The sequence below is a fragment of the Gossypium hirsutum genome, chromosome D03, assembly GCF_007990345.1.
Source record: "Gossypium hirsutum isolate 1008001.06 chromosome D03, Gossypium_hirsutum_v2.1, whole genome shotgun sequence".
Lineage (NCBI taxonomy): Eukaryota > Viridiplantae > Streptophyta > Magnoliopsida > Malvales > Malvaceae > Gossypium > Gossypium hirsutum.
Window position 1 is genome coordinate 41,206,610 of NC_053439.1, and position 13,952 is coordinate 41,220,561.

General features: G+C 33.0%; 2 protein-coding genes across 3 annotated transcripts; one reads left to right on the forward strand and one right to left on the reverse strand.

Moving 5' to 3' along the window:
* The first annotated feature begins 915 nt into the window (after positions 1-915).
* LOC107949717 (probable pectate lyase 18) lies at positions 916-2,595 on the forward strand. The gene is given in 3 exon segments (NM_001327561.1): positions 916-1,083; positions 1,173-1,913; positions 1,997-2,595. Coding segments are annotated over 3 exon segments (1,236 nt in total). The 5' UTR covers positions 916-949; the 3' UTR covers positions 2,358-2,595.
* A 4,640-nt stretch (positions 2,596-7,235) lies between these two features.
* On the reverse strand, positions 7,236-11,900 carry LOC107949715 (mediator of RNA polymerase II transcription subunit 4). Of its 2 annotated transcripts, none has more exons than XM_016884459.2 (8): positions 11,711-11,900; positions 11,371-11,621; positions 9,784-9,896; positions 9,427-9,488; positions 9,144-9,246; positions 8,921-8,997; positions 8,771-8,832; positions 7,236-8,679 (listed from the first exon to the last, which is right to left on the reverse strand). In XM_016884459.2, the coding sequence occupies exons 3-8, from the start codon at positions 9,862-9,864 to the stop codon at positions 7,589-7,591; spliced, it is 1,476 nt and encodes a 491-aa protein (XP_016739948.1). In that variant the 5' UTR covers positions 9,865-9,896; positions 11,371-11,621; positions 11,711-11,900; the 3' UTR covers positions 7,236-7,588. The 2 variants fall into 2 exon arrangements, with proteins under 2 accessions (XP_016739948.1, XP_016739950.1); XM_016884461.2 differs by having other exon boundaries at positions 9,784-9,923; positions 11,711-11,870.
* Between the last annotated feature and the right edge of the window lie 2,052 nt (positions 11,901-13,952).

A 13,952-nucleotide genomic window follows, 5' to 3' on the forward strand; every position in this document is an offset into this window, starting at 1 on the left:
CACCCTTTACCCACTAAATGAAACAACCTGTAAAAACATTAACCAATCAACCAACAATCTCTTTTTCCAATTGAATTTTAGTAATATTCAACCAAATCCCATCCTTTAAACACTTTTTTATCAAATAACTACCATAACCAAATATGCTAACTAACCCTCTTCGAACTTACAATCTAGGTGGAAAACACCTAAAACAACCACCCTCAAAATGATATAGGTAAATTATGTTACGACATTATAATTTCATCACTCAACTATTCGAAAGCTTTCATTTAAGTCAGTGAACTATTTAAAAGTTCTATCAGTAAGCTCCAAACAATGAGCCAATGATCAATACGGTGGATCAGTATCGGTCAACGAGTAGAATAACATACGTTAGATCCAAATTGATATGACAGTCAATGTCAGAGATCAGAGAAAAAAGTTGTTTAAATTTTTAGTTTGCAGATTCATGATATCCGAAATTGTTTCATAAAAAAAATTGAATTGTCGAAGAGAATGAGAAAAGAGCCTTTGATTGATATATGCACTACGAACAGAAAAAGTCATATAATATCATTTTTAACAGCCCAATGACTTGAATAATTCAGTGATCAAATTGTAACTTTTTTTAATTAAGTGACCAAAACAAAAACTTACCCATAATTTAATAAGTAATATTATTTTAGTTTTATGAAAATTTAGAAAATCTTTTTATATATTTTTCATGTAAAGGATAGTATTTCAACTTTTGACTATTTGGAGCAGCTTTGTTGAGGGCATTGCTTAACAGTCAAAAACTACCAACAGGTAATTCCGTAAAAACCTGAAATCACCGAAGCATAGACGACCCTACATGTTTAGTTTAATCACGCCATTGAACAAGGCTTTTAATCCCCTTTATAAACACCCCCTTCTTCTCAACCTCCCTCCACCACCTTGCCTCACAAAACAAGCAAACAAAGGTAAAATGGCAAGGACAATGGCAATGGCGATCCCTTCACTTCCTCTTCTCTTCCTCTTTACATTTCTGCTTCTACTCCCACTTCTCATTTCCTCTTCCCCTGTTCAAGACCCTGAGCTTGTTGTCCAAGATGTTCACAGGTAAAGAAACTACACCTCCACTTTTCCATTTCCATGTCATCTCCATTAATACTCCAAAGGTATTAACTTTTGTGGTTTTTGGGTGGCAGGGCTATCAATGCGTCCAGGAGGAACCTAGGGTATCTCTCCTGTGGAACCGGAAACCCCATTGATGACTGCTGGAGATGTGACCCCAACTGGGAGACTAATCGCCAGAAGCTAGCTGATTGTGCCATTGGATTCGGCAAGAACGCCATTGGTGGAAGAGATGGTAAGATTTATGTGGTCACTGACTCCGGCGATGATGACCCCGTTAACCCCAAACCAGGGACATTACGGCATGCGGTGATTCAAGACGAACCGTTGTGGATCATTTTCGCTCGTGACATGACCATTCAGCTGAAAGAAGAGCTGATAATGAACTCATTCAAGACCATCGACGGTAGGGGCGCCAGCGTTCATATTGCAGGGGGTCCATGCATTACCGTTCAGTATGTGACCAACATTATCATTCATGGACTCAACATACACGATTGTAAACAAGGAGGGAATGCTATGGTGAGGGACTCCCCACGTCACTATGGTTGGAGGACGATATCAGACGGTGATGGTGTTTCCATCTTCGGTGGTAGCCATGTTTGGGTTGACCATAACTCCTTATCAAACTGCAAAGACGGCTTGATTGACGCTATCCATGGCTCCACCGCTATCACCATTTCCAACAATTACATGACTCACCATGATAAAGTCATGTTATTGGGACACAGTGATTCCTATACTCAAGACAAGAACATGCAAGTCACTATTGCCTTTAATCACTTTGGTGAAGGCCTTGTCCAAAGAATGCCACGGTAATAATAATATTGCTACTATGGTCAATTACGATAAATATGAATAACGGATTTCTTATTTTTTTATTTTTTCGGACTTACAGATGTAGACATGGGTATTTCCACGTGGTGAACAATGACTATACTCATTGGGAAATGTATGCCATTGGAGGAAGTGCTAACCCAACAATAAACAGCCAAGGGAATAGATTTACTGCACCTGACAACAGATTCAGCAAAGAGGTGACCAAGCATGAGGATGCACCGGAGAGTGAATGGAAGAGCTGGAATTGGAGATCGGAAGGTGACCTAATGGTGAACGGTGCATTCTTTATCTCGTCGGGTGCTGGCGCCTCGTCGAGCTATGCCAAGGCTTCAAGCTTGGGTGCTAGGCCATCTTCACTGGTGGCAACGATAACGACCAATGCTGGTGCACTTAATTGCAAGAAAGGTTCACGTTGTTGATGATAATGATGGCGACACATGTGAGTGAAACAAGACAGTTTATTACAAGTGATTGAAGTGATTTAATGTTGGGTTCTTGTGCAATTACATTTAGTTAGAGAAATCAGAAATGATTTTTAAAAAGAAGGAAGGATAAAGAAAAAGTCTAGAGTTAAAAGGACTTCTGTGTTCCCTTCCATTATTTTTTTTTTCTTGGTTTATTTATTCATGTATGACGATTACAACCTCGGCCTGTTGCTCTTAAAACAAGTGCAGATGTGTTGATATAATACTAAAATTTTAAGTTATTTTTCTTTGATGCATCCATGTCCAATCTTGAGAAAAAGAGGAGGGAAATGACGCTTCAAATCCAACTAATTTATATCTGACTGTTGCAGGAAAGTTCACCCACCATACAGTGTAAATAATAACAACATTGACTTCCAATCCCCACCCATTATAAATGTAGTTAAATTGGTTCCTTTCGTTTTTTACCATGCTCTTTCACCAATAAATCAAACCAAATTACATTAAACGAAACACCCGAGATTAGATTTAGTGACAAAAAGGGGCATGGAATGAGAATTTTGTTACAACACCTATCTTTTTCTTTATTATATTTAATCTGCACCCGTAGATTTCCCAAGTCTCGGGCAACTCCCACATGCACCTTGGATCACCCTTTTTAGTGGGATCCAATTTTTTCTTTTTTCTTTTTTTACATTTTTCTCTTAACAATTTTTAAATTGTAATTCTCTCTAAAAATGTAATTATCTTTACCACTGCCCTTGGTTGATAGATCAGTCTTTCTATCGAATAAGATTTGTATTTTACTATTTTTTATATTAAGCATAAATTGGTCATGATAATACACATTTGTGGTAGATGAGAATCTCACATGTAAACCTTAAAGAAATGTACCCATTCTTAATTGGAATTTAAGGCTTTCTTTATATGCCCGTTTGATTTTATTTCAATACGTTTGGAGTAATTTTTGGCTAAATCGCACCGTACCAATTCGTTTGGATTGTAAAGAGCAGAACAATTGGAGCATCACTCAACACACTAGACACTGGTTTCTCCCCTGGAACTTTATACTCCGGTCAAATGTTCCAACATCTCAATCGTGATCTTTTTTCCTTTTACACCTTTACTCTTATTTTTTCTCCATTTTACTTTGTTCTTCATTTTATCTTCTATTTCAATAATTTTATTAATTTAAAATAATAAACAGTTTCCCCATTATTTTATAACAAACTAATATACGTTATTATCAAAAGAAATTTTAATTTACCATTCCTTAAATTAACTACTTTTAGATTATTTATTTTAATTTTTAAATTTTAATTATTTTGATTTAAAAATGTTAAAAATTCCCATTTTATATAATAAAATTTCAAAGATACATTTTAATATTTTATTAAATGAATTTATAAATTCACATATTTTTAATAATTTTATTAAAGTAAAATAATTTAAAAAAACTTCTATTATATATTATTTCTAACCTAATGTCCTTAATAGTCATTTTCTGTTCTTATCTTATCGCTACAGCTGCATTTAAATCTAAACACACATCCCACCGTTATTTTAATCTCACCACTACAGTATCCAATATCACCACTACATTAACTAATTTCACCGCCACCATTATTTTTAACCTCATCGAAGGTAAACACACCCCTCATCCAAACTAAACCTAAAACACTTTTTTTTTATCTCTTTTAATTTTACTATCGAATAAATTAATCTTCCTAAAGAAATTAATGTAATTTAATTTCTATAAAAAATCAACAACTAAAAATTTAATTAGAATTGGAATTTGGAAAGATATATAAAGCGATCCCATCATTGTAAGAGATGGTGTGGACCTGAGCATGTGGCAGACATAATAGTGTGTTGGGAAGGCGACTATTGCCTTTCAAGACCATCCATCTTTAGCTTTACCTTTAGACTGCGGCAACTAAATCAAGATGGTTGAATTTTGTTTTAGGGAAGGATATTCAACATTCCTCCTAAAGACTGTCCAGCCAATATGATTCATTAACTTTACCACCGGTAGCCGCCCGCCACCATCAACCTTAACACCGCCCCATTTTATATATATCTATCCACTACCATAAATCGCCATATAAATCGACTTAATTCGATCAAACGCTCCATCCCTAAATTGGTGATATAATTATTTACATCACTTTGGTTTTTTGTTATTATAAAATGATGAGCCCAGTAGGCTGATATTAGTATTGACAGTGGGATGCTAACAATGTGCCATTAGAACAATAACACATTGCATTGGAGAGGTGTTGGCCTTATTATTCCTATGAGACACCTAAGATCCAATAGCTACAACTCATTCAATACTCAAATTTGTAATTTAATTTTTTTAATATTAGTAAAGTTTCATAATAAAATATTCGAATTAGACCTTATACGATAGCTTCAGTTGCTCAACATGAAAGTAGTCCAACATTTTTTTCTTATACAAGTTGTTAAGATTGATTATGGCATTTTGTAAGGCGTGGAGTGCCAAAGTGAAAGGAACTCATAAACATTGGGATGAATTTTGGAATTATGCCTAAAAATACTTCATCGCAGATCAACCCCAAATTTCTTTCTCCTTGGCTTTACAAATTTATGTTTTGTTTTTTGTTTTTTGGATTAACCAGCTAAACTAGACATTTTCCAAATCCTCTCGTCGATACCCCTCTTCTCTTTCTAGTTTAGAACTGTTTTTTAAAAAACGCGTTTAAAAAGTTTGATTTAAAATTTAAATGTTTAAAATTATTGTCAAAAAATACTTTTAAGATATAAATTGTCTATTTTAGACTTGATATAGTAAAGTAAAAAAAATAAACATTTAAATACAATCTAAATTTGTTATATTACGATATTTCAATAAAATATAAAAAGTAATTTATTGTAACTCATTATTAATATTTTAATATTTTAAGTAATTAATATTAATTATTTGTAAAACTCAATTTAAATATATAAATTATATTTTAAATATTAAAATAAAAATAGAATAATTTTATATCCCAAATAAAGAATAAAAATGCCATTTGACATAAAAAAAACACGTTTTCCAAACATAAAGCTAGAAAAAAGTGCTTGTGTTTCAATTCACAAAAACACCTTTTTTTTACTCCAAAAGTCATCATCAGCAACTCTAAAAATATTTTTGACTTGAAAAACAATGCTTGAAAATTTTTTCCTTTTTTTTTTTTTTTGTACTCCGCACCTTATTGAATTCATAATTTCTGATTTTTAATGGGGACAGAATAATTTCTTAAAATCACTGATTTAGTGAATTAATCAACTAATCTAATTTGATTCTATAAATCTACCTTTTCTTATATAAATCTATTCTTTTTAATAGGATTCCACAAATCCAACCTACAACAGATCTTAAGATTAGAAGACAAATACTTTAAAAAAAAAAACTCATTAATCTATTTATATAAATGACTTAAATTTCTTTTATTTTAGAGACATCTACCTTTCAAATTCTATTTCTACTTAAATAAGTAATTTAAATCATTAATCTTTTAGTCAATTAAATCATTGATGTAGTATAAAAAAATTTTGAATCCAAGTTTTTATTTACACCAATGTTGTAACAATAGCAAATGATCAAATTTGCCAAATTACTGATTCTCAATCTAATCGTAATAGTTCAATCATTACAAATTAAAATTTTAATCTTTTTTTAAAATCATAAAAAATTTAAAAAAATAAAAAAATAAACAAAAATAAAATTATAAAAACATAACACTTTCATTTTATAAATTATAAAAAAAACTAAATATTTAAGCTAACTTGATTCTAATTAAAGTTAGAGTTAGACCACCTTCTTAATTTAACCTCACGCTTATCAATCCAATTTAATTTTGATACAACACATGAACAAATTACTACCCGCTACCCCTTATTCCAACAACAAATATTTAAGTACAATAAAAACTTAAAAAGTGTTTGATCTAACTTTTTTTTTTTTACAAATTAATGAAAAATATTAGTTGAAATTTAAAAATAACATATATATATTTATCTTTACAAAGTTAATTAACTATAAATAAATAAGTAATTTTTAACTTATATTGACCCGCATGTATTATTATTTGTGATACACAATTCTTTTATTTTACAAGTAAAATTAAAAATTAAGATATTATTATGGGATATTATCTTTTTATAATTTGATTCCTAATGGGATATTATATGATATTATTACGGGATATTATCCTTTAACAATTTGATTCCTACGTATAAATATATATATACCCTTGAGACTATCAACCCTATTCTTGTCATATATCCTGTTTATTTGATTTTTATTTTTATATGTTATCATTAGAGTAAAAATACTCCACAAACAAATTTAGGATGATGTCAATTGTTTTTAAATATAATTAAATAATTAAAAGACACTTGGCATCATCTTGTGGATGGATAGAATAATTATTTTTTTAAGAAAAATATTTGATATACCATTGAAATTTAAAAATCCCACAAGGAATTGGTGTGTATATATATATGTATATAAAATAAACTATGAAGTGTGGCCTAAATTTTTTTTTTCTTTTTTTTCTTGGGTTAATGCTCAAATATTGAGAAGATTCTATCTTTTCTATTAATAAAAGTATGTTAAATGAAATAAAAGAAAAAGTAACAGGAATTTCGATCAAATATGCCCCTAGTCAAAGGAGCTTAACTAGAAAGGGTCTAAAACTAGTACAAAAACCTTGCTTAGGTTAGTGGAGAATCAATCATGTTCAAGTACATATCTTACTACTACACCAGGTGCAATTGCAAATCCCCATATAATTTTTAACTAGCTTCACACACAGTTTCCTTCAATGAAAGAATGATCATCTCTATCATGCAATTACCAAGTTATGACAACTTTCATATATTTATGTATACCTCTTTATTCAAATGGCATACCAATAATACAGTGACACGTCTAGCAGTTTTATATATACCACTAATTAGTTCCTCTAGTGGGAAATCAATGAATTCCTAACGAAGAATGATGCTTCAAAGAATTCATTATCTATTTCTTTACCAGGACACAGAATGTTAGTGTAAAACAAAGCCTAGTACCTTCTCATTTTCTACTCAGTTAAGTGACAAGAAACGATAGCAAAAAGGTAAATGATCGAAACTCGAGTTCGATTTCATTTCTCAACATAAGAGTTATAAGTTGCAAGTACGCTTACTTCCAAGAATTTCAGACCACCAGTTCATCAATCTTCATCATCAGAGCTTCCATCATCACTACTATAATCACTGCTATCATCATCTGGATCAAGAATGTCGAGCTCAACGTGTCGCACCTGAATTGGCTCAGGTTGCTTATGTAACCCTGGAGGTGGAACAGGCCGCATGTTCGGCCCTTCCATCCTAGGTATAGACAAGGAGTCCAATGGAGGTAGTGGTACTGGGTCCCCAGGCTTCCATCCTGGTGGTGGCACTGGCAAGTTGGCTGGCAACTCCACCGGCATATTGGGTTTCCAGCCTGCTGGAACTGTAAAATTTGGTGGAAGCAAGCCCTGAAGGGCAGCCAATTTAGCCAGCGGATTGGTATCTGCAGGCTGTGCAGGCGGTGGCTCAATGATAGCCTCGACAGTTTTCTCCTTAGTCTCGGCTGTCTTAGGTAAACCAACATCGAGATCAGCAAAGTTATAAAGCTGAGAAGCACGCATCTGCTCCTCCTGTGGCGCAGGGGGGAGCGCCCCACGAAGCGGTGCTTGTCCGGCGCCAAACTCAGGAGGTGCAAAAGTAGTGTAACTAATCCGATGTGCATAGGACAAAATATCTGACAAATTTAAACGAGATACAACTGTAGTGGTACAAGAATCACCATCAGCAGCAGCAGCATCCTTCACACCATTATCCTCCAATTTCAACCTCTTCGGCTTCCGATAACTGGAATAATCATCAACTAGAACATCGAGAACCTGCTCCGCCTCCTTAAGTTTATTAGCAAAAGCAAGGACTGCACCATCTTTAAACCTAATTTCCCTGGCAATCTTCTGCTTAGCATCTTGAAGGTCCAGGATTTCTTGGAGCTGGCCTACTGCTTCGAAGAGCTGGGTTTGGAGGGAAGCAAACAACGAGATGACTTCTTTAGTGGAAGTAGGGGTAGATTCAAGAGGAGGAGGAGGCATTGATTGCATCTGTGAAGAAAGGAAAGAAGGCTGAGACACACGAAAAGCCGAAACCCAAATGGCTCGATTCGGGGAAACTTCAAAGAGCTTAGAAGCTAAGGACGCCATTTGGAGGAGCAGGGATTGAGCTCGAGGGCTGAGATCACCAACAAAAGTGTTGTGATGACCTGAATGCCAAAGTAGAAATAGCATAAGTTGTTGATGAAATACATAGATATAATACAACTGGGTAGAACCCATGGGTGCACATCTACGAACCTGATGTATCCTCCCTCTGGCTGCTAGCATATGCCCAATTAACTTTAATAGGTTGCCCAAATCTGCAAAGAATGCCATATGTTAAAAGTATAGGACAAGGGAAAAGGCAAATATAAGTCCATTCTACTAAGAGTTCATATTATTACTTACAGCTGCCTTCCATTAAGAGTGACAATAGCAAGGGCAGCTGATCTGCGATCAAAGTAGTCCACAAAACCATAGGTTGCCTGCGTTAAAAGCAAATAACAATAAGCCCATTCTATTAGCAATGATACAAGCAAGAACCAAGAACCCCCCAAAAATGCAAATAACAAGTTGATGAAACCCTGAATATCAAATTAAAACTGGGAAAACAACGCATCAAAAAGATGACCTTATCTTTCTTAACAAGTTTGCATCCTTCAATAGGACCAGTACTCAAGAAAACTTCTTGCAGAAAGGGTTCCGTGACCTGAGGGTGAATATTTGCTACGTATCTGCAAATTTAAGATTAAGTAAATGATAAAAAATTAACCATGAAACAGGACATAAACAGAAAAATTAAGACTAAGATTTTTTACTACATATACATGCAAAAGCTTCACCAAAAGATACAATATGAATTAATGGCAAAAGGTGATAATTTTCTTTTAAAGAATGAACTAAGCAAAACTCACACACTACGGCAAGTAGATGCATCAAAGCCAGGAGGAAGATTTCCACTCGAGATAGGCTCTATCTGCATATTTTAAATTAAAAAAATTAAAGGTAAAAACAGGACAGTTTTTCAAACCAATTTAGGCTTTTAGTATCAAGAAAATTTTCTATTTTGCTCGTATAATTTCCACAGAAATCAGAAAATCATCTGAGGAAAAAAAGCTCCAAAGATTTCACTAATTAATACTAGCAAGCAAACAAATTGGAAGACGGAATATATGAATTTAACAACCCCAAGTGGAATGAGAAAGGAATGAAATTCAATAACAGAAACTGAAAACCTCAATTGAAGGAGAAACACAGAGAAGTAAAAGAACCTGAGGACTACCCATGAGACTGGGATTTGGGTACACCTGTTGCATCAGAGCATGTTGCTGCTTTAGCCTTTGCTGTTGCATCTTCTTTCAGTTTAATTAATAATGTGAAGATACTGCCAAAAGCTCTAGGGTTAGGATTGCTGGAGAAATTGAAAAAGAAGATGACGATGAGGAGAAAAAAGGAAAATAAACAAAATTAAACGCCAAAAAAAAAGAGAGAAAAAATTTGCAAAAGTAAAAGGAAACCAATGAATCCCTCGAAAGGGATCACTAAAATATTATGAGTTGAAACTTGAAAGGTAAAGATAAAAGAAGACTGAGCAAAGACACGAAGTTCTCTTGATTTTATAGTACCTTTTTTAATTGGGTTTAGCCCGACCCGACCCGCATTAAAATTTAGCTTTAGTTGCTTACTAAATTACATTAGTTGATAGTTGGAAATGGATGGTAACAAGCAATAATTGAAAAAAGAAGAAAAAAGAAACACCTTGAAAATAAAGAGGAAAGAAAGAAACAAAAGATGTAAGAGATGGTGGGTCATAATTGAAGGTACTAAAAAGGAAAAGGAACCAGCAATCTCAAATTTTTTCCACATAAAGAAACAAAATCAAACATTTATAATCTTAAATGCCCAAATTTAAAGTGCAAAAAAAGAATTAAAACTTTAAGTTGCCCCAAATGTAATAAAAGATAATAAAAAAACAATTATCAGTTCTTATTTCAGAATACAACTTATCATGTGCTTATTATGCTTTCTCCTATAGCTCGACTATCTTCCTTCGACATTGCATCCTTCGGGTTCTTTTTAATGCTAACAATCAATCTAGCTGACATGGTTTGGTTTAAGGGTAAATAATTTGAGTCTTGAGAACTAGGATCAATCCCATTCTGACCCTTAACAATTACCCATTTTTCTAAAAACTTAAATCACGTGTAAATTAGTATGAATCTCCAACACCCTACATCAATGGAAAAAAAAAGTTCATAGCTTTCTAATCCATGGATTACTCCTATTCTAGGGCTAAATAGTTAACTCGAGTAAAGTTGAAGAACCTTTAAATAACTGGGAATTCAAGCTCTTGAGACACTTCAACACTGAATTCAAAACTTAAAATCCATGTATCTCTCATTCAAAGAATAGACCAAAGAAAAAATCTTTAACAATGAATCCAATATAAGATTAAACATTAAAAAAAACAAAACGATGCATTAAGTGATTGAAGAACGAAAAGAACTCACCGATTAATCTATAAATTAAAGAAGCAAAAACCCAAAAAGGAAATTTGATTTACTGACAGCTTCGAGGACAGGTAGGATTGAATATAGAAGAGATTGGAAAAAACATAGTTTCTCTTGAATTGCAGGGACTAGGTTTCTATTGTATTGTCTCATTAACCGTGTTCGAGCGGTTTTTTCCGGGTTATGGGCCTTTTTTAGTTTTTCTATTAAAGGGTGATCTGCAAAAATAGAGTGCCTAACAGCCTATGGAACGATGATGGTGGTGACCGGAGGAAAAATTGGTGGTATTTTCTTTGTTACTGTTAGGGATTTAGAAAAAAAAAACGTCCATAGAAGCCATGGAGATACCTGGAATTGGATGAGATTGACCGGCCGCACAGCGGGACGGCGACGGCTGAAGGCTGGAGCGGAGAAGGCGATGGCAGTGGTGAACTCCGGCGACAGAGGAAGCAGCAGCTTGGCCGGAACGAAGACAGTGTCTTGATGGAAGAACGAGCGGGACAACGCAACGGTGATGGGCGCCGGCTACAGAGGAAGCGGGAGACGGAGAGGAGCCTGCTATCGACGGGCAGCGGCACTTAGGGATTTTCTTTTAGGAACTGATTTGGGAAAAAGGGGAGGGGAGGTCACTGGTCAGTATAATTAAAAAAATTAATAAAAATTCGGGCCAGGCCCGAAAAAATCTTACCCGAGACGGTGGAGAGTGGCGGTTCTGGAAACGGTGAGAGCCATGGTTGGCGTTTAGGGTTGGGGCGGTGGAGAGAATCTAGGGACACTGCTACAAAGAAGAAGGAAATGTAGAAGCCTTGTCTCAACTTTAACGTTGCTGTTAACAATTTTTAACAAATTCAAATCTTGTAATAAATATCCAGCGGTCGTGCAATTTTATTTTATATATTAAGGAAATGAAATATTCCATTACTTTTTGTTAATAAACTTCACTCCTACTTTAAAATTTTTAAATTAATAATCCGTTGGGACCGGTGATAAGATTGACTCGATTTAGATTAATAAATAGAGATATAATGAGATTAATTATTATAACAATAAGATTTAAGTATTATATCAGTGAAATTAAAATTATCGATAAGATATGTGTTTGAATTTAAATGTAACTATATTGATAATTTGAGAATGGAAAATGATTATTATAGACATTAAATTAAAATGTATATAAAATAAATGATTAAAAACTATTATAAATTATATTTAAATTAAAAATAAAATATAAAATATAATTATATGTATGCTAAACTATAATTTTAATTTGTAATTTATATTAAAAATGAAATTATTAAAAATATTTATATTATATTAAATAATATATATTAAAATTATAACATAATATCTTAAGTATTGTTTGATAAAATGAAAAAAAAAAGTATTGAAATTTTAACTTTATAAAATTATTTCATATATTATTTAAAATTAATTATTGAATATAAATTGTTTAATAAATATATTTTTTAAATTATAAAAAATATATATTCACATTTTATCCTTAATTTTTAAACATTTCACTTCTTCTAAACAAAAATTAAATATTAACCATAAAATTTTTACAAGATAATATACTATTAAAATTAATTAATTGAAAATATTGATAAATAGATTTTATCTTCTTATTATTTTCTACACTTTTTTATAAAAAAATTCTAACAGTTAATTTAATTTTTTTCATAGTCAATCAAATAAGGCTTACATTAAAATTAAAATTATATTAAAAATAAAATAAGTAATAGAGAAAAGTGGAAGAAGGTAAAAAAAAAAGTAATTAGCACTTTGGGTTTTTTTAGGTTCCTGTACATTTACTAAACCTTCAAACTCCGATAGAAATTTGAATTGTAAAGCATTTTAGACTTGAAATGATACCGATTGATCCAAAGGCGCACTAAATTCATTATTATAAATTTAAAAATCCTTTGTAGTTTTACTAACATTAACTTATGATATAAAAAATCATATGTTAATACTATCGGTTGCAATGTAATTTGTCATATTTGTTGACATATTTTAATTGAAAATTATGTTTAATATCTTATGACTCTTCAAATATTTTGTTATCCTCAAGCAAAGATACTTCCCAAAGGTTCTAATGTGGTTGGATTATCATATTTAAAGATAATTGAGGGACCTCATAATGGTCCTCATGGAAGGGAAGTCATTACAGCTTTCAGAAATAGTGAAGGTAACATTCTGAGCATAGGGGCGACCCAGTTAGGTGGACCATTACAAGATGATACATCTTTGATACCTGCATATGTAGTTTATCCTTCAAAAGTGGAAGGAAGAGACTATGAATGCCAGATTCTTTCATTCAAGAGCTTGATTATCAACCAAACTGTTTCCCTAGAGCATTGAGGGCTAAGAAGAAGGCGCATTTGTCTCCCAGTGCTAAAACGATTTCATCAAGTAACCAAGAAGAAAACAAACTTTTTTTTATCTATTCCCAGGCTGTCATCTTTCGAGAACCCCCTCTGCTCCAATGACTCCTATGCATTTTACTGCTCTGACAAGGATAGGTAAGAATGTATGTAGAAATGTTACTTGTTTCATTTTCGAAAGATGCATGATGGTGTTTAGGTGAATACCATTACATATTTCATCACCTACACTGTCCTTCCATATATGAGTGCTGAAAACACAACACAAATGGATGTCTTGTGTTTTAGTCTCTATAAGTTCCTATTTGTTACTTGTCTCAAACATATAAAAGCCAAAACTATAAGCTTGCTTGGAAGTTTCTTGCTGACACTCTAATCTAAATCCTCAACCGTTTATAGTCTAATCCATGAATACTGCAGGCTTGGCAGCTGACTCAAGAACCATTGGTGGATTGGGTTCTTCCTTGTTCCACAGCCAAGTAGCTTCTTGCCCTATGTGGCATTTGCAGCAAGTTTGTAGAGGACTCTTGGAAGCTTCAAAATATT